Source organism: Gracilinanus agilis, chromosome 1, assembly GCF_016433145.1.
Source record: "Gracilinanus agilis isolate LMUSP501 chromosome 1, AgileGrace, whole genome shotgun sequence".
In the NCBI taxonomy this organism is placed as follows: domain Eukaryota; kingdom Metazoa; phylum Chordata; class Mammalia; order Didelphimorphia; family Didelphidae; genus Gracilinanus; species Gracilinanus agilis.
The window spans coordinates 724,338,377-724,359,467 of NC_058130.1; the positions used below are offsets into that span (position 1 = coordinate 724,338,377).

The 21,091-nt window shown below is 39.8% G+C and overlaps 1 protein-coding gene across 3 annotated transcripts in view; it reads left to right on the forward strand.

Moving 5' to 3' along the window:
* Nucleotides 1-19,690, forward strand: part of TMEM38A (transmembrane protein 38A) — a 26,778-nt gene extending 7,088 nt beyond the window's left edge. For all 3 annotated transcript variants that reach the window (XM_044671632.1, XM_044671617.1, XM_044671627.1), the window contains 5 exons: nucleotides 9,063-9,219; nucleotides 10,079-10,263; nucleotides 12,810-12,897; nucleotides 14,128-14,245; nucleotides 17,969-19,690. In XM_044671632.1, the coding sequence (XP_044527567.1) occupies nucleotides 9,113-9,219; nucleotides 10,079-10,263; nucleotides 12,810-12,897; nucleotides 14,128-14,245; nucleotides 17,969-18,208 (738 nt within the window). In that variant the 5' untranslated portion in view covers nucleotides 9,063-9,112 and the 3' untranslated portion in view covers nucleotides 18,209-19,690. The remainder of the gene's footprint in view (nucleotides 1-9,062; nucleotides 9,220-10,078; nucleotides 10,264-12,809; nucleotides 12,898-14,127; nucleotides 14,246-17,968) is intronic.
* Nucleotides 19,691-21,091: the final 1,401 nt, after the last annotated feature.

A 21,091-nucleotide genomic window follows, 5' to 3' on the forward strand; every position in this document is an offset into this window, starting at 1 on the left:
AGAAAGAGAGAAAGAAGGAAGAAAGAAAAAGAAAGGAAAGAAGAAAGACAGAAAGGAAGGAAAGAAGGAAGAAGGAAGGAAGGAAGGAAAAGGAAAAAATATGCTTCAATCTGTATTCAGACTCCATTTGTTCTTTCTCTGGAAGTAGATAGCATTCTTCATCATAAATTCTTGTGAATTACTTTGTATTATGTTATTGCTGAGAATAGCCAAGGCATTCACAGTTGGTCATTGCACAATATTGCTATTACTATGTACAATGATCTCCTGGCTACCAGATACATTTCTAATGGCTATTTCAATCCATTCCTTTTGGCCTTCAGAATCCAGGCCAAACCATTGTTTTCTAGACCAGCACATCTCCTACTGCTCTTCCTGTTGCCTCCATCTGGGACCATGGGCCCTCTGATCTGCCTGAGGATCATGGGGCTAATCTGGAAAGCTGTGCATTAAGTGCTGGCCAAGAGGCAGCCATATGTTCAAATCAAGCCAGAATTTGATAGATTCTCCCTGGGGCACTGCAGGAAAAGAAAGAAAAAAGAACAGAATTAATTTTTTTTTCTGCCAAGATAAGAACCACCAATCCTCAGGCTCAAGATTGTGGGTCTTACTTTCTGTGGGAGGATGGTTGCAAATGTACTGAGCTAAGACACTGGAAGAATGGCATCTCCAGAAGTTATTTTTAGATAGGTCTAGATGATGTGGGGAGGGGGAAAGGGAGAAGGTATCACTTTACGAAAAACATGGGCTCATTACTCCTCCTAAATTGACTAGCCACCAGCTGTTGCAAGGGAGATTTAATGCTTGTCTGGTAGAGGGATTTGAATAAATCCCCTGAGAGTGGAAAGAGCTCGGGTCCTTGAGATAGTGAGAACATTTTCACCTAAAGCTCAGGGGCTTGTTCACTTTCAAGGCAGAAGAGTCCCTGAACCATCTTTACAGGCTACAGTATCAAACTTTTAATATATTTTTTTAAACTCCTACTTTCCGTTTTGGAATCAATATTATATATTGGTTCTAAGGCAGAAGAGCATTTAGGGTTAGGCAATGGGTGTTAAGTGACTTGCCCAGGGTCACATAGCTAGGAAGTATCTAAGGTCATCTTTGAACTCAGGACCTCCTCTCTCTAGGCCTGGCTCTCAATCCACTGTGCTGCCTCACTGCCCCCATAATTTTTTTTTTTTGCTTGTTTGTTTTTTAAACTCTTTCCTTCTGTCTCAGTATCAGTTCTAAGACAGAAGAACTGTAAGGGCTAGGCAATCAAAGTTAATAGACTTGCCCAGGGTCACATACCTAGGAAGTATCTGAAGCCAGATTTGAAGCCAAGTCCCCCTGATTTCAGACCTGGCTCTCTTTCCAAGGTGCTACCTAGCTGCCCAAAGACTTTAATTTTTAAAAGAATATTTATTGATAAGCTTGGTTTTGGTAAATTATACAAAACCCAGGCTATTCTCCATCAAATCCCTGGAAACATAATTCCAACCAGATTTGAATTGATCAGTAATCGACAAACATTTGTAAGGGTCCTGCTATGTGCCCATCACTGTCCTAGATGTGGATATCAAGATGAAAATAAAACAGTCCCCACCTTCAAGGAATTTACATCATATCATGGAAAATTGTGGATATCTTTTAAAAAATACAAAATTCACAAAGAAAATAGAAACAAAAAAAATCCTCTGTTTGGCATTGAAGCACATAAAAATTTGGCATTTACACCATGGCCCCCTCTTCCCTTTTCAGTTTTCTTAACATCTCCAAACCCCCATGTACCCATCTATCCAGTGATATTGGTCTCCTTGTTTCTCAAATGAGACTCTAATATCGAGACTCCAGGCATTTTCATTGTATGCGATCACTCAAACTTGGAATGTTCTTTCTCCTATCTGCCTCCTGACTTCTCTGGCTTCCTTCAAGTCCCAATTAAAATCTTGTCTTCTCGGGGGCAAGCTGGGTAGCTCAGTGGATTGAGAGCCAGGCCTAGAGACAGGAGGTCCTAGGTTCAAATCTGGCCTCAGCCACTTCCCAGCTGTGTGACCCTGGGCAAGTCACTTGACCCCCATTGCCTACCCTTACCACTCTTCCACCTATAAGTCAATACACAGAAGTTAAGGGTTTAAAAAAAAAAAGTTAAAAAAAAAAATCTTGTCTTCTACACGAAGCCTCTCCTGATTCCTCTTAATTCTAGTGTTTTTTTTTCTTTCTATTAGTTACCCCCTATTTATCCTGTATGCTATTTGTATGTGGTTGATTGCATGTTGTCTTCCCCATTAGATTGTAAGCTCCTTGAAGGCAGGGACAGTCTTTTTTCTCTTTTTGTATTCCCAGAACTTACATAGTATCTGGTGCATAGTAGGTGTTTAATAAAGGTTTATTGCCTGACAAACTAATTTTGTAGGGGAGGCACTAGCAGTTGGAGAGAAGTGGGGACAAGCATTAGGAAATGTTCATAAAGCAGATGATGATTGCTCTAAGTTTTGAGGGAATCTAGAATAGTGAATCAATCAACATTTATTAAATGCCTATTATGTGCCTGCCTTCAAGGAGCTTATGATCTAATGGGGAGTCAACAAAAAACAACTATGTACAAAAAACCTAGATGAGGGGAAAAAAGAGAATAATTAACAGAGGGAAAGCACTAGTATTAAGAAGGAAATTGTGGAATACTACTGTGCTATAAAGAATGATGAACTGGATGATTTCTTTAAGAACTGGAAAGACCTTCATGAACTGATGCAGAGTGAAATAAGCAGAACCAGGAGAACACTGTAAACAGTAACTGAAACACTGTGGGACAATCAAATGTAATAGACTTTGCTACTAATAGCAATGCAATGATCCAGGACAGTTTTGAAAGACATGAGAATGAAGGCTATCCACAGCTAGAGAAAGAAATGTTGGAGTAGAAATGTAGAAGAAAATATATGATTTATCACTTGTTTATATGGGTATATGTTGAAGTTTTGGTTTTAAAAGATTATTCTATTACAAAAATGAATAATATGGAAATAAGTTTTGGGTGATAATACACATATAACCCAATGGAATTGCTTGTCAACTCTGAGAGGGGGAAAGGAAGAGGGGAGAGAGACAACTTGAATCATGTAACTATGGAAAAATTTTTAAAATTTTAAAGAGAAGAGAATTGAAAGATTTCCTGTAGAAGATGGAATTTTAGTTGGGACTTGAAGGAAACCAAGAAATGGAGATGAAAAAGGAGAACATTCCAGGCACAATGGACAGCTAGAGAAAATGCCCAGAGCTGAGAGAGTTGGAGTATCTTAGTTATGGAATAGCCAGGAGGCCAATGTCATTGGTTCTAAGAATGTGTGTTAAGGAATAAGGTGTAAGAAGACTGGAAAAGTAAAGTGAGGAAGAAGGTCATGAAAGACTTTGAATGATAAACAAAGGATTTTTTGTATTTGATCCTAAAGGAAATAGGGAGTCACTGGAGTTTATTGAATGGGAGGGTGATATGGTTGGACCTGTGCTTTAGGAAAATTACTTTGGCAGCTGAATGGAGGATGGATTGGACTAGGGAAAGACTTGAGGTAGACAGACGTGCCAGCAAGCTCTTGCAATAGTTCAAGCATGAGGCAATAGGGTCTGCCCCAGAGTGGTAGCAGTGTTAGAGGAGAGTAGGGGGTTTAATTGAGAGATGTTGCAAAAGTTAAATTGATAGGCCTTGACAATAAATTTCTTCAGTTTCTTCATATGTAAAATGGAATGATAGCAACCATACCAAGTTGTTGTAAAGATCAAATAAGTTAATATTTGTGAAGCCCTTTGTAAAACCTAAAGTGTTATATAATAATAGCTATTATTATTAGCTATATAATAGTTTAAAGTCACCTGATTTCATTAGGCTATCTCTAGAAGGAACATTTTTTTAAATTAAAAAAACTTAAATTAAATTAATTAATTTAGAATATTTTTCCAGGGTTACACGATTCATATTCTTTCCCTCCCCTTCTTCCCCACTCCTATAGCCAACGAGCAATTCCACTGGGTTTTACATGTGTCATTGATCAAGACCTATTTCCATATTATTAATATTTGCACTAGGGTGATTGCTTAGAGTCTACATCCCCAATCATATCCCCATCAACCCATGTGATCAAGCGGTTGTTTTTCTTCTGTGTTTCTACTTCCACAATTCTTTCTCCGGATGTGGATAGTGTTCTTTCTCATAAGTCCCTCAGAATTGTCCTGGGTCATTGTTTTTCGACTAGTAGAGAAGATCATTACAATCGATTGTGCCACAGGGTATCTTTCTCTTAAGGTTCTCCTGGTTCTGCTCCTTTCACTCTTCATCAATTCTTGGAGGTCTTTCCATTTCACATGGAATTCCTCCAGTTCATTATTCCTTTCAGCACAATAGTATCTGGAAGGAACATTATTAAAAAATAATAATCTCTTTTGCTTATATAGTATGTTGTCTATTATACTGTCATCACCATATTGTACCTGTGAAAGTTTTTTTTTTAACAAAAGTGTAATTATACGTATCAGTATTACATTTATAACCCAGATTGAATTACTTGCCAGCTTCAGGAGGGAAGGAGAGAGGGAGACAACTTGGATCATATAATTTTGGAAAACTTATGTGGAAATTTATTGTTACATGTAATTGGTAAAAAAATTAAATTAAATTTTAAAAAAGAAAGAACATAATAAATTCCATCTTATTAGATTCACCATAGTTTTCTAAGCCTATTGAGAATTTTTGAGTTCTGTGACTGTCATTGAGTGTGTTAGTTATCCTTTCTCATGATAGCCAAGTGCAAATCACATGCAGATTTGATAAAAAATGCTTAATTAAATAGCACAGGGCCAAGAAGAGATTTGGAGACCTCCTTCCAAGTTGATACCAAATCATTAGTTAATACTCTTTGTATCTGGTCATACAATCAATTCCAAGTCCATATAATATTTTTGTTATCTAACCTACTTCTCTCCACCTCCACAAGAATATGAGATTCTTTATCAAATACTTTGTAAAACTAGGTTAGCTCCTTCCAAAGCATCCCCCTTTCTCCAGCTACTGATTCGGCTTAGCTTGTTTTAAAAATGTTCTCTCTCTTTTTTTTTTATTATGAACTTAAACATCAATTGACAGAAACATTCCCATGGGCAAAGAAGAACAGAAAATGAGGGTTGTATATGAAACCATGAATCCTATTACATTCAGATTTTTGAAACAAATATTAAGTTTTAAATTATAATAAAAACTGCCCAGTTTGTCTATGTCCTTCTAATGAGCTTCATTCTGCTCTCTTCTGGGTATTTAATGTTTCCTGGTTGCTTCTTTGTTTCCTTGTTTCTTTGTTTCTCTCTCTCTCTCTCTCTCTCTCTCTCTCTCTCTCTCTCTCTCTCTCTCTCTCTCTCTCCATCATTATTATCACGAATTTTTCCTCCTTCCAAAATAAGACATCTTCTGTATAGTCAAGACAAAGCAAATTCACATACTGCTCATGTCTGAAAATGTCTGTCTCATTCAATACCAATCTAGCCTATTATCTTTTTTTTAAACCCTTACCTTCCATCTTGGAGTCAATACTGGGTATTGGCTCCAAGGCAGAAGAGTGGTAAGGGCTAGGCAATGGGGGTTAAGTGACTTGTCCAGGGTCATGGGAAGTGTCTGAGGCCAGATTTGAACCTAGGACTTCTCATCTCTAGGCCTGGCTCTCAATCCATTGAGCTACTCAGCTGTTCCCTAGCCTATTATCTTTTGCCTAAGAGAAGGAACCATGTACCATCATCAGTTGTCTGGACCTGCAATTGGTCTTTACATTGATTAAGAGTTATTAAGTCTTTAAAAGTTGCTTTCCTTATTGTAATTTTTAAAATTAATTGTTCTTCTAGTTACATTCATATCACTCAGCATCAGTTCATTCAAGTCTCCTCAAGTTTCAGTGAAACCATCCCTTTTGTCATTTAAGGCACAATGATATTGAATTACATTCATATACAATAATATATTCAGTCATTCCCTGCTTTGTTACTATGAAAAGAGTTATTATAAATATTTGTGTATATATATATATGTCTTTTCCCTCTATTCCTGACCTGGCTGGGGCTATATGCTTAGATACTAGGTAATATTTGTAAATATGCCTAGCACAATGCCTAGCACATAGTAGGGACCATATAAATGCAAATTAAAACACCTTACACCTATTAGATTGACTAATAGGACCCAAAAAGAAAATGATATATGTTGGAGGGGATGTGGGAAAATTGAGAAATTGGTGGGGACTATGAGCTGATAGAACCATTCTGGAGAGCAATATGGAGCCATGCTCAAGAGGCCATAAAACTATGCATATCCTTTGACATAGCAATACTACTGCTGGGTCTGTATCCCAAAGAGTTCAGAGATAGCAGGAAAAGGATTAACTTGTACAAAAATAATTTTAGCAGCTCTTTTTGTAGTGGCAAAGAATTGGAAACTGAGGCGGTGTCCACCTGGGAAATAGCTGAACAAGTTGTGGTATATAGTTGTAATAATATTGTCATATTACACGATAGGAAATGATGAACAAGATGAGTTCAGAAAAACCTGTAAAGCCTCATATGAACTGATGCAAAGCGAGATGAGCAGAACCAGGAGAACAGAGTATGCAGTAATAGCAATATTATATGATGATCAGCTGTAAAGAACTAGAGTATTAGCAGTAAAGCAAGGTCCTAGGATAACTCAAGGAACTCGTGATGAAAAATCCAGAGTCAAAGAAGAAATCCCTGGAGTCTGACTGCAGATCTTTCATTTTATTTCCCTTCTTAATTTTTTTATTACACATGTGAAAAGCATCTCCTTTCACATACAACATGAGGAATGTGAAAATATGTATTGCATGAAAGCACTGGTATAACCTATATCAAACTATTTACTGCCTCAAGAAAGATGAGGAGGGAGGGAGAATCTAAGTTGCAAAATGCCAGAAAACAATTGTCAAAAATTGTTTCTAAGCTGTGTGACCCTGGGCAAGTCACTTGAACCTCACTGCCCAGCCCTTACCACTCCTCTGCCTTGTAGCCAATACACAGTATTAACTCCAAGACGGAAGGTAAGGGTTTAAAAAAAATGTTTCTACATGCAATTAAACATTTTTTAATTAAAAAAAAAAGAATGGCTAGGCAATTGGGGTTAAATGATTTGCTCACAGTCACACAGGTAGGTAGGATTTGAGGCCTGATTTGAACCCAGAAACTCCCATCTCCAGGCCTGGCTCTCTATCTACCGAGTCACCGAGTTGCCCCTCAGACACCTCTTAAAAACCAGTCCATTGGTCTTTCCAACTGAACCAAGAGATCACTCTTTCTGCTTACTTATATTTCACATTCTCCTTCCAATATTTCACTATAATATATCCATTACACTCCCTGAAGACACAAGTCAGGAAAAATACCTATTACCTGCTATACAGGAGCCTCCACCTGTTTCCACCCCTGGCTATATTTAATTGCTCCCTTGACTCCCTGCCAAACCCTTCAGCCCATTGCATACTTCTTGGCTCACTTTCTCTTGTCTAACTTGATTCTTCTTAATCCTACATTTATGTCTCATTCCTTCAACCTGAAGCAGTGTCCCTTTCTGCACCTCCTCTCCCCAATCCATCTAAAGGCTTCTGTCGGTTCGTTTTCTTCATCACTTACATAATTTGGTTTTAAACTTACCTTCTTCAGGAAGGCCTCCTTGATTTATCCAACCTGACTCTTACTTTCCTTTATTCTATACCCTCTCAGCATCTACATACTTGATTTGTGCTATATTACTGAGTATGAAAACAGAGATTACTTTTCTCCAGTGATTTCCTCTTTCATTTCCCCGGTAAGATTTAAATTTCCACAGAAGCAGGAAGTGCTTTCTCAAAGATTCATAGACTGTCAGAGTTGGCATGTACCTTAGAGGTCAACTGGCCAAACCATGACCTCTATTACACAAAAGGAAACTGAGGTCCAGGGAAGGAAGTAATTTGATCTAGATCACAATGCTAGTGAAAGAGACAAGATTTAAATTCAGGGTTTTTTCCTGCCTTCAGCCTCTCTGCCAGGTGCCTAGTATGATGTTCTCTGTTCATAGTAAACTCTGGCTTACTGATAAATGAATGAATGAATGAAAGAAATAATAAAGAATAGATGAATGAGGATCTAAATGAATTGATGAAGGAAAGAGTAAATGAGTGAGTGAATGAATAATTCAAGGTGACAAGCATTTTTTTAAACATTTACTTTGTCTAGGCAGTGTTAAGTGCTGATGATGCAAAAAAAGAAGACATAAAAACAATTCCTGCTTTCAAAGAACTCACAATCTAATGAGACACAATATACAAACAACTATGGATGAGCAAGTTTAAGACTGGATAAACTGGAGATAATCTCAGAGGAAAAGTATGAAGATTAAGGAGTGATAGGAAAAGCTTTTTTTTTGGTTGTACTTTAGCCAAGATCTGAAGATTCAGGGAAGACAGGAGGCGGAAATATGGTAGAAGAGAGTTCCAGGTATAGGAGATAGCCAGTAAAAATACCCAGAGTGGAGAGATGGAATGTGGGAGGAAGTGCAAAGGAGACCAGTGTCCCTGGATTGCAGAATATGTTTAGGCAGTAAGGCATAAGAAGACTGGAAAGGGAAAAACAGCCTAGGTTTTGAAAAGCTTTGAAAACCAAAATAGAAGACTTTCTATTTGGCCATGGAAGGAATAGGGAGCAATAGCAGTTTATTGAATAGAAAGGTCACATGGTCAGACTTGTCCTTTAGGAAAACCATCTGGACAACTGAGTAGAAGATGGTCTAAAAGGAGGAGGGAATTGAGACAAGGTGACCAACTAGCAGGCTCTGAAGCAGAAGATGGATGAAAAGATGAATGAATGAGTGGATAGAAGAATAAATTAAATTAGGAATGGATGGATAAATAGATGAATATCCTTTTCCTGAAATTAAGGAAGTTCTTTTGGAGTTCTTTTCACTGTCCAGAGAAAAGGTTGAGTTCAGCATCTGAACTCCTCAGCATTTCTGGGACCATTGAACCTAGATGATCATCACAAGGATGCTCTTGCAGGTGCTGTGGAATTGTCCCGGCGGAGCCCTGTGGCCTCATGGGTCTGTGCCATGCTCTACTGCTTTGGGAGCTATATACTGGCTGATCTTCTGCTTGGGGAAGCACCGATAGATTATTTCAGCAATAACTCCAGCATACTCCTGGCCTCAGCAGTTTGGTAAGCCTTCCATGCCTCAGTTCTTTGGAACCAGGATCCTGACTCTTGCTTATATAACAGGGAAGACTCTCCATGTTGTGCATATGGCTCCTCCCGGACATATCATTGAGGCAGCCTCTGAAAGCTAACAAACAAAGGATGATAGAGATAGGAGAAGCCATACACCATACATGAGGAGCAGAGAGAATGACACAATTCAGAAAGTCATGAAATGGCACTTGGAGGAGGAAATGCTTGATCCTGGGTCCTAAAGCAGGGTTGGGTTTTAGATAGAGAAAATGATGAAAGGCATGATAGATGGAGGAAGTAAAGGGATTGGTGATATGGAAGTAAGAAAACATCAATGGAATAGCAAGTTGACCAGTCCACCTGGACAAGGGTCCATATCAGAGGATACTGGGAGAAATCACCAGAAAGGATGATAGAGCTATGTTTGAGTACCGTGGAGTTGTCCAATCTGGCCACAGTGGAAGGTGAGTTGTAGGAAGTCAAAGAAAGCAGAACTGACCCAAGTAGGTTGGTGCTGGATTACAGAAGGACCTTGAATTCCAGGCTAAGAAATCTGGCCTTTATCAAAGGCAATGCAGAGCCATGATGGGTTCTTGAGCAAAGGAGTAACCTTCTTAGGAAGATGAAGGTGATCATGGGAGGTGTACAAGATGGTTGAAGGGGGAGATGTTGAGAGCAAGAGGACATCTTTTCTTTCTCTTCAAGCTGCCACATTTACTTCAATAAATAGACCTAGTCAGACTTAAAGCTAATCATATTCTTTACCATTCAGGCCTCCACTAGAGTACAGAGCAGGAAGATCAGGGGGTGGTTTGGTTCTCCCAAATGTTGAATATTGTCTTCCTTATAGGTACATGATTTTCTTCTGTCCCATGAACCTCTTTTACAAATGCGTCAGTTTTCTGCCCGTGAAGCTAATTTTTGTGGCAATGAAGGAGGTAGTAAGAGTTCGAAAGATTGCAGTTGGGATCCATCATGCCCATCACCACTACCACCATGGGTGGTTCATCATGATTGCCACAGGGTGGGTCAAAGGTAAGTTCTCTGGCCATACCACCGAGTCTGTCTATCAGACTTGAAGCTATAGAGAATTCCAAGGAGGACCATCATACTCAGCACAACCAACTATTCTATAAAATGATAAAAGGCTTCTTTTAAAAAGTGAATTAGGGGACAACTAACTAGGTGGCTCAGTAGATTGAGAGTCAGGCCTAAAGACTGGAGATCCTGGGTTCAAATCTGGCCTCAGACACTTCCTAGCTGAGCAAATCCATTAACCCCCAATTCCCTAGCCTTTATCACTCTTTTGCCTTGGAACCAATACATAGTATTGAGTCTAAGAGAGAAGGTAAGGATTTGGGGAAGGGGGGGGAAGAACACCTGGGTTTAGGATCTACCTTTAACATAGGAGAAATGCCACAATTAGGAACCTCTTATGTGCTAAGTTTTGGGAATACAAAGAAAAGCAAAAGATAGTCCCTGCCCTCAAGGAACTTACAACTGAGTCAGAGAAACAACATATAAACAACTTGGTAAGGATTTTTAAAAAGTGAATTAGACACTTTAAGGATACTCATAAAAATAATAGTTAATGCCCCTTTCTGTTGATTCCCTCATCATAGAACCTTCTCTGATGATAGACAAGTACAACGATCCCAAACAAATCAGCCCCACAATGTCCATATCTGACTGTGTATGCCTCATCCAGCAGCTTTAGTTCCCCACTCTCTGCTGAGAAGAGAACATACTTTATATTAGATTTCTGAAGTCTTGCTTGATCACTGCATTGGGCAGAGGTCAAATGGCTTTCAGTGTTGTTTTTCTTTTATGTGATTGTCAACATTGTGTAAATAATATTCTCCAAAAAAACCCCCAAATTTCTCTTGGTGGGGTAGAAGGCAAACCCCTCCACAAAAGGTTTCACGAGTTCTTAAAAAACAAAACAAAACCTCACTTGGTAACCAATCTTCTGGTGATTCATTCATTCAATAAACACCTAAGCATTTACCATCTGCTGGGTTTTCTGCTAGGCACTGGGGATATAAAGACAGAAATAAAACAGTCCCTACCTTCAAGGAGCTTATATTCTTTTGGAAGAAAGCAAACAGATAAAGACATATTCTCTCTTTCTCTGTCTCTCTCTCTCCCTCCCTCTATAATGCAACAAACTTGTTTATATTAATTTAGATTAACAAACATAGGGGAGGCCCTCCTCCAGCTTTGGTTTCATGAATATGTTTCAAACTTAAATATTTTAAAATTAAAGTTTTTAAATTAATTTTAAAAATTTAAAATTTGTAGGTTTTTTCAATTAATTAAAAAAAAATCTGCTTTACCTTCAATCTGTCACAAATATGCATAGTCAAGCAAAACAAATATCTACCTTGGCTGTGTCCAAAAAGTCCTTTGTCTCATTCTGCACTCTTGTGTTCATCACTTTTCTTTCAGGAGGAGGATATCATGCTTTTCCACTGGGAATTGTGGTTGATTTTTGCTTTCATCCAAGTTTTCAAAGCTGTTATTTTTCTTCACAGTTATTGTCTAAATTGTTTTCTTGGTTCTTCTCTTAATCTGCTTCAGTTCATACAAGTCTTCCCAAAAATTTCTGAAAGTGTCCCTTTTGTCATCTCACTGGCATAATCTCTCTCTCTCTCAACCCTTACCTTCCGTCTTAGAATCAATACTACGTATTGGTTCTAAGGCAGAAGAGAAGGGCTAGGCAATGGAGGTTAAGTGACTTGGCCAGGGACACATAGCTAGGAAGTGTCTGAGATCAGATTTGAACCCAGGACCTCCCATCTCTGGGCCTGGCTTTCAATCCACTGAGCCATCCAGCTACCCACACTGGCATAATCTTAGAGAACCTTGGGTAACTCCCAGGAAATAATGAGGCACTGAAGGAACAATATCTAAATGCCTCATAATTGTATTGTGGTGGCGAGTGAGAGAATGGGTATTTTGTTTTAGGAAGTCCCCAAAGATACTGACTGAAACAAAGGGCAGTTGATCAGTAATCTATTTCTAAAAGCAGTGGTTGTGTTGATTTGATTGTGGGTTATAATATGGGTAGGTAGCTAGGAGCTACAGGGGATCTTCCAAGAGGGAAGTCAATCACTTCTAGCAGGGAAGAAGTGGCCCCTGAGGGGAGCTTTTTATTTTTATTTGTATTATTTTTATTTTTAAATTAAATTAAATTTTTTTTAAATTTTGATTTTGATTTTGAATATTTTCCCATAGTTACATGTTTCATGTTCTTTCCCTCTCCCCCAAATCCCCATGCCCCACCATAGCTGATGCACAATTCCACTAGGTTTTACGTGTATCATTGATTGAGACCTAATTCCATATTGTTGATAGTTGGACTAGAGTTATTGTTTAGTGTCTACATCTCCAATAACATTCCCATCAAGCCATGTGATCAAGCAGTTATTTTTCTGTGTTTCTACTCAGTGGAGGTTTTTTAAGCAGAGCCTGTTCTAGGAAGGTGCTGGAAGTTCCAGAGAAACTCTATTTTGAAATAAAGAGAAGGCAGGCCAGCTGTCCCATTCAAGATGTGGTCTCACTGTTTTATCGTTGCACAGGTTCAGGTGTAGCACTGATGTCCAACTTTGAGCAGCTGCTTCGTGGGGTCTGGAAGCCAGAGACAAACGAGATTCTCCACATGTCCTTGTAAGTCATTGTCATTGTCTGAAAAGGCTATAAGAACTTCCTCTTTCACAATTTGGATGTTAGGAAATCCAAATTATTCCAACAATTTGGGAAAACCAAGCCCAGACAAGTCCACCACTTTGCCTGAGGACATCCTCAGAGTCTTGGGTTTTTGCTCAGCCTGCCAAGCCAGAGTCAGGGTCTCTCTCTGCCTAGATTAGACACCCGTATCTGAAAACAGAATGAAACAGAATGAGTTTCTAAGGTGAAGAAGGAGCCACTTTTTAGCACAGTTCTTGGCACTTAATAAATGTTTGTTGAGTTGAATTGAATTGGGGGAAAGGGCAGGCCCAGATGCCAGCCCCATATACTGACATAGTGACCTCAGTACCAAAAGCAGCCAGGTGGCACTGTCCGTAGATAGAGTCCTGGACTTGGAGTCAGAAAGAGCTGTGTTTGATCCTGCCTCAGACCCTTACTAGCTATGTGACCTTGGGTGCAAGTCACTTAACCTTCTGTGTCTGTTTCTTCACCAGTAAAACGGAGATGATAATAATAATAGCACCTACCTCCCTGGCTTGTTCTAAGGATCCACTGAGATGACATCTATAAAGCATTTTGCAAACCTTTAAGTGCTATATAAATGCCAGCTAACTCTGATTATTAGAATCATGGATTGTCCCAGCTAGAAGGAGCCTGAGAATTCCAATGCCTTCATTTTGGGGAATGATGAAATGGTTTTGCTATGTTAGTGGGAAAGCCTGGACGAGAGAGTGTCATCCAATTACACAGAAAGTTCCTCTTTCAAGGCTTACTAATGGGGCCCCAACTCCAAGTGCATATGATGAAATGCAAACATTTTCAACTAAATCTCAGCTGGAGGAGAACACACAGAGAACTCACCTAACTACAAGGTTGGAAAGAAACGTAGAAAATGGAACACAGAATGTCAGAACTGGGAGGGACTTTAGGGAAAAGATACCTACTATGTGCCAGGCACTGTGCCAAGGGCTTTACAAATATCTCATTCAAACTTCACATTGTTAAAGCTAGAGCATGTAACAGCACCCGAAGATGTTGGTGCTATTATGATTCCTTTTTTGCAGTTGAGGAAACTGGGGGGGGGTGTAATAGTGGAGGGTGGGAGGAGAGCATCATGATGCAAACAGAATTATCCTTCCTGAATTATACTGTGGATGCTGGGATGCTTTCCTGTCTACTCTAAAGCCCAGGCTCTTATTTCCTTTCTAGTCCAACCAAAGCCAGCTTATACGGAGCCATTCTTTTCACACTTCAGCAGACTCGCTGGCTTCCCATTTCTAAAGCCAACCTCATCTTTTTCTGCACCCTGTTCATGGTGTCTTGTAAGGTAAGAAGCTGGTGGAAATCCTGTACGATGACCATGATGGGACTAGAAAATTCTTTCTCTACAAGTAGCAAGAACCCTAATCTGAACCAAAACTAGGAATCTTGGCCCCTGGGGAAGATTTAGTTTGAGGAAGGTACACTGAGAATCAGAGGCAGGACCTTTTGTTCTATTGGGGAGGCAGCTAGATGGCTTAGTAGAAAGAATGCTAAACCTGTGATCAGGAAGACCTGAGTTCAAATTTGGTCTCATGAACATACTGCCTATATGACCTTAAGTTACTTAGCTGTCTGCCTCAGTTTCCTCATCTGAACAATATATAATATATTAACTGCACCTGTTGTTGAGTCATTTCAGTCATGCCCAACTCCTCGTGACCCCATTTGGGGTTTTCTTGGCAAAGGTAGTGGCGTGGTTCACCATTTTCTTCTCCAGCTCATTTTATAGATAAAGGAACAGAGGCAAACGGGGTTAAGTGACTTTCCTAGAGTCACATAACTGGTAAGTGTCTGTGACCAGATTTGAACTCATAAAGATGAATCTTCTTGACTTCAGGCCTGGCACTCTATCCTCCCCTAATAGCACCTATCTCCCAGGTGTAAGAAATAAAATTAATATAAAAGAATAGCTTTAAAAAATTATGTTTTTTATAGATTTATTAGTAGCCATTAGAAAACAAAGTCATGTGGTCTGTTGCTTAGTCAGTTAAAAAAAACAAAATGCGCCCTTGCCTGCTGCCTCCATAGTGGACAGAGAGCCAAGAGGAAGTGTAAGTCCAGCCACTCAATTTTATCCTCCTGTCTATGTCATTATGTAACTGTCTATATCATCATGTAAAACAGGAAGCCAGTGGGCTCATGGGAAATGTAGTTCAAGGACCCCCAAATTTCCAATAACACACAGGGTTGGTATGCCAATAAAGTAAGATAAAACTTGTAAAATGCTTTGCAAAGCTTAAAAGGCTATATAATTAATACTAACTATTATTATTATTACTAGCTATATTATTATTATCAGACATATTCTTGCCTTTAAGAAACCTATGCTGTAGCAGAAGAAACAACTCTTTTACACAGATGAAACTGACATCATCCTGAGAAATGCTTTTTGATTATATTGATTGATATATTGATTGATAAATATGATAGGAAGCTAAAAAGAAAGCAATCCCTTAATAATATCTGTTTTCATTTAACTCAAATCCATAAGCCATCATTATAGTCTTTCAACCTCTTCAAAGGGATCAAGGATCTCTGACATTTCCATTCATGCAGTCGGTGATCTAGGCACTATTCTAGGCACTATTCTAGGCACTGGAAGTACATGGATGAAAATTACCTACCCTTTGCCCTCAAGGAGCTTCCATTCTCCAGGGAAAGACAACATATTAACAAGGAGGTGGTTGTTTGTCCTTCGTTTTTGAAGAGGACCAATGATGTTGCAGGGCAATGTCTTGACTTGTGTGTATTGGACGTAAGTGAGGCAGAGCTACACAATCATCAGGAAGATACAAAAATGTATGGATGGGGCCAGGCCATGATTTCATTAGTTTAAGAACTCCCAGGTGAGAAAATTCCCTTTCCTAGTGCAGATTGCTACCTACCCTATAAGAGTTGCCCAGAGCCCCAAAATGTCTTTCTATTTTCTTCCACTTCTTTAAATAAATGTGATAGTTTATTGTTATTATATATAAAGCTATATATAATAATATTGTTATTAAATGGCTACTCTACTCACAAGAAGGTGCTTTTGGTTGAAATCTGAGCTAAAAGAGGCTCCATTTCTTTCACTGTAACCCTTCTATTTCTTTAACTGTTTGTAATTCACGAAAACTGATGTAATTCTGCCTTTTTCTCCTGTAGGCATCATAATGTTCTGCACCCTAAAATCAGACATTCTGACATCCTATCCTATTTGAGGGTTACCACGATTACATTCATGTCATTCAGTTCTCTCAAATTTTTGCTCTAATGTAATTGCAAACCTCTTGTTTTGGGGACCATCAGTGTTTCCATCTGAAGTATTCTTCCTTTTGTCCTTTTCATTAAGGGCTTAAAACCCCCCAACAAAAACCAAGGGTAAACAACTGTGGGTAATATGATACGTGGTGATACATCATAGCCACACTCAGTATGACAAAATAGTCATTTTAAGACTGCATGTAGCTCTCGAGTAGCAATATGTTGCATTAATTGAATTTGGAGGCACATCTAATGTTCCCTGGTGTCATTGTATAATTTACATTAAGCCAAATTTTGCACTATTTAGACTTGCATTTATTGTTACCTGGCTGCATGTGTAAAATAAATAAAAGATAAATTTGCGGGGTTGAAGGCAATAGTAGCTTAGGGTATGAGAGGATCGGGAAAGGCTTGAACAGATCTTAGAAGGAGGGAAGGAATTTTGTGAGGGACAATGATAAGGGAAAGCATTGTGGGCATGGACAACAAATAGGCATAGAGAAAGAGTGTCACATGTGAGGAACAGCAATAAGGTCAGTTTGGATAAATCAATGGATCATAGAGTTAGTTAGAATGTGTCCTCCATTCTTCTATTTTTTTCTTTTCCCCCCCTTTTCAATAACTCTTCTCAGATTTCTTTTTCTCATATCTATCAGCCTTAATTAATTGTTGTGTAGTCATTCAGGCATATCTGACTCTCTGTGACACCTTTATGGGCTTTTCTTGGTGAAGAGAGAGTGGTTTTCTTTCAAATGGGGAAACTGAGGTGAATAGGGTTAAGTGATTTGCCTAGGGTCAGAAAGCTAGTTTGGGGTCAGAGGCTGGATTTCAAATTCAGATCTTCCTGACTCTTAAGATCAACACTCTATCATCATGCCATCCAGTTGCCTATTAATTACTATCTTAATTAATTGCATTATACTATTCTATGACATCAGAGATTCTGACCCTTTTTGGGGGTCCTACCTCTTCTGGCAGTCATTCTGATGAAGCCCATGAACCTCTTCTAAGAACCATATCTTTAAATGCATAAAGTAAAATACAGAGGATTAAGAAGGAAATCAATTAAGCTGAAATACAGTTATCAAAATATATATATATATATTTAACAATTTCATGAACCCCAGGAAGAGAATCCTCACATGATATTAATGTACTACAGTTTGGTTGACTTCCTCTGTCATTTGGACATTTAAAATGTTTCCAATTTTTTGCAATTTCCTATAATACTTCTGGTAGCTAGGTGGCTTAGTGGATAGAGTTTTGGACCTGGAGTCAGGAAGACCTGAGTTCAAATTCAGCCTCTGACCCTTACTAGTTGTATGACCCGAGGCAATTCACTTAACCCTGTTTACCTCAGTTTTCTCATCTGTAAAATGATCTGGAGGAGGAAATGGCAAACCATTTTAGGATCTTTGCCAAGAAAATCCCAAATGAAGTCATAAAATATAGGACATAAATAATCCATTAAAAAAATGCTGCTATGACAATCATTGTGCAGATAGAAAACAGTTAAATTTTGATAAGGGAGGGGTGAGGAGAGGAGGGTTCAGTAGAGAGGATTCTGGGTCAGGGAATGGAATGTTGACTTGGGCAGGGCGCTGAATTCTAAAAAGTAGGGGAAAGGTATGGAGAGATGTCCCATGTCACTGATTTCCTGTTACGGCTTACTCTTCAGTTCTAATAACCTAAAATGACCTCCAAATCATATTCCTCTCTCTGTGTGTCTCTTCTCCTCTTCCTCCTCTCCCATCCCCCATCACAGGTGTTCCTGACTGCCACACACTCCCATGCGTCCCCATTTGACACTATCGAGGGCTTCATCTGTCCTGTGCTCTTTGGTTCTGCCTGGGGGGGCCATGGGGACCATCACCATGACGACCACGGGTCTTCCCATGATGCCCACGGGGGGGCTTCATCTCTCCATGCCCCTCACCCTGCAGCCAAATCGAAGGAGGAACTAAATGAAGGCTCAAGGAAGAGAAAGGCCAAGAAGGCCGAGTAAATGAAGAATCTGCCACATGTGCCTGGTGGCCAAAGAGAGAGTCACTTCTGAGCTGCATGAGAAATATAGCCATGTCACCCGAGCCCTCATAGGCTCCCCCCTAAGACTCGTACAAGGGAGAAGGAATCTAGGCGACCACCCAGTGTGCCTCTAACATTTCCATCAGAGACCCTTATTTTCAGGGGTTTACAGATGAGGTGTGGAAACTCTTATAGGCCCAAAGGGAGGGTTCTAACCCAAAGCCAGGCATCTTGGTGGTAGGTTTTCTCCATTTTTTTTTTCTTCCTTTAACCAAACGCTATTTTGGGAAACAGTTTTAAGCTACTCTGAGAGTCTGGGAATGTTGGTTCTGCCCGATGTCTATTTAGGATTCCCGGTATTGGAAAACTACTTTGCATTTTGGACTAATTTCTTTTGAATCCAAAAATGAAGAGAGAGAGGGAGGAAAACTCACCCTAAAATAAGTAGACTCAATATCATTTTTTAAAATTGACTTATGAGAATGAAAAATAACCTGAATTTTGAGAAAAGGCCTAGATGGCTAAGCGTCCCACCGAAGCTGGGGAGACACTTGTGCCCTGCTACCTCTGAGCCAGACCTAGAGCTGCTCATTCAGCTCCAGGTCAGCTTTCAGAGAATTGTCTTTTTGAAATATCAGGGAGTCTGAGATTTCCTAGATGGCCCCTGGTAATGCTAGTGACTTTTGAGGTTCTGTCAGATTTCCCCAAATCCTTAGGATCAGAATGGAAATTGAACCAATTTTTAATTGAGCTTTTGGATTAACCAAGAAGCTTGGCATTGGCTTAATGCCTCTCTCTTGAGTCAGGGCAGGTGAGGGAAAACCCCAATGAGGCAGATGGGATCTTAGTGTATTTTGTCACTGTGGTCCTCCCCACTCTAGCCCTGGGCTAGCTCTGCAATTAAGTTCTGACACTGGCTTGGAGGTGGGATTTGTGTGTGGAAGGGGACTTTTCCAAGTCAGGATCTTAGCCTGTGGGGAAAATGTTCAAATCCAAACTCCCTGAGCCACCTGAAATGGCACCAAAGGGATAATAAGCAAATTGTGGCTGCTGGGCTCTAGGCTGCTTATCTGGAACTGGAACCTTTACCTGAAAGCCTGAGGGTGATGCACTACGAGTTCCTCTGCTATTTAAACTGAAGATTTCTAGGACCTGTTCAGTATTATTAACCCTGGGGCCAGCGCCATGGCTGGGATGTTATTATGGCATCCAATATTGAAAGAAATCTAAGATTTATCACCTCAAAGAAGTGGGTCAGTTGCAGTGAGTTTGGGAAGTGCCTTATCTCAGGTGAATTGTCTCCCCCTAATCCCCACCATAAAGTCGGGCAGCAGGGTCTAACGTCGCCTCTTTTAATAGCATCATGTTTTGACAAACCTGTTTCTGGATGACTATAAAGGACTCCGTGTAAGGGGGTTATATTTTATAGATGAGCCACAGAATAAAAACATTGTGAAGTGAATTTAGAGCGCCCCCTCCCTTCTTCCCAGCTCCTTTCACATTTCAGATCCAAGGAAATCAGAAGACAAGAAGACATCACCTTGGCGTGTGTATGTGCGTATAACATACATGTTATAGATTTCCCACTAACGCCCATCACCAGGGTACCTGGGAACCATCTGACCATCCAAGAGGAATCTTAAGAGTTTCAGACACTCCCCCAAGGTTGTTGCATGAATCCCTTAAGTAAATAATAGAGAAAGAAGGTTAATGCTGAAATCCCACCAAAACCGATCCAGGGAGTATCTACTCTGTTCCAGGAGCTCTGCTGGGTGCTGGAGATAAAAAGCAAAATGAGAAAGAATTCTTGTTTTAAAGAGCTTACATTCTACAAAAAGAATTAATGATCCAATACAATCTAACAAATATTAAGTTCCTCCTCTATGAAGGCAGGGACAGCCAGGTGGCATAATGGATAGAATACTAGGCTTGGAATCCCGAGGACATTTTCACGAGTTCAAACTTGGCCTCAGACACTTATTAGCCCCATGACCCTGGACAAGTTACTTTGTCCAAGTGAATTTTTTGTGGGAAGTGAAGACAGGTTTTTGCCCAAAGAATTGGAAGCTCAGACTCCATTCCTCTGAAGGCATGAAAGTACTTCTTTGAGGATGTTACAGAGAGTGTGGCCAGGGCGATGGAATAGCCATTGCAGGGATTCAGGTTGCTAGATTTATTGAGTGTCTAGGGGATTGCCTCCTCCCATCCTTGAGAACTCTCTACTTTTTCTAAGAATTATCCCCCTCCTGGGTGTTTCTGGGCTTTCCGGGCCAAAACCCTCTGAAAAACAGGTGTTGAGGATGTGGGTTCTCTTTCAGGCGGAGGTGTGTATTGAGGTCCTCATGTCATAATGTGAATTTAGGATGCCAAAAAGAGAAAAGAGGACATGTACAGATATAGGGAATTTCCCTTGATTGTAAAGACCCCCAGGATGCTTCTCTCCTGTATGTTCTCTCTTGGGTCCTGTTTAACATCACCTGCCAACCTGTGAGATGTCTCAGGTACTCTCTTCTACAGGTTTGGAATGTTTGGCAAGCTTTTATCAGCTGGGTGGAAGGCACAGGGAAAGCATAGGGTGGTATGTGTCGTGGGAAGAAGGCACAGGATTAGTATATACTTTTCTTCCTTCTATTTTGTAATATTTGCCAACTGATAAAAAGCATGGGATCTCAAAATGCAGGGTCCCATCTCCATCACTGTTCATCCTCATCAACTTAACTCTGCCTCAGTTTCCTTATCTGTAAAATGAGCTGGAGAAGGAAATGGCAAGCCACTACAGTGCCCTCACCAAGAAAACTCCAAATGGGATCACAAAGAATCAGACACCACTGAACAATGACAACAAAAATGGGCAAGGCACTGG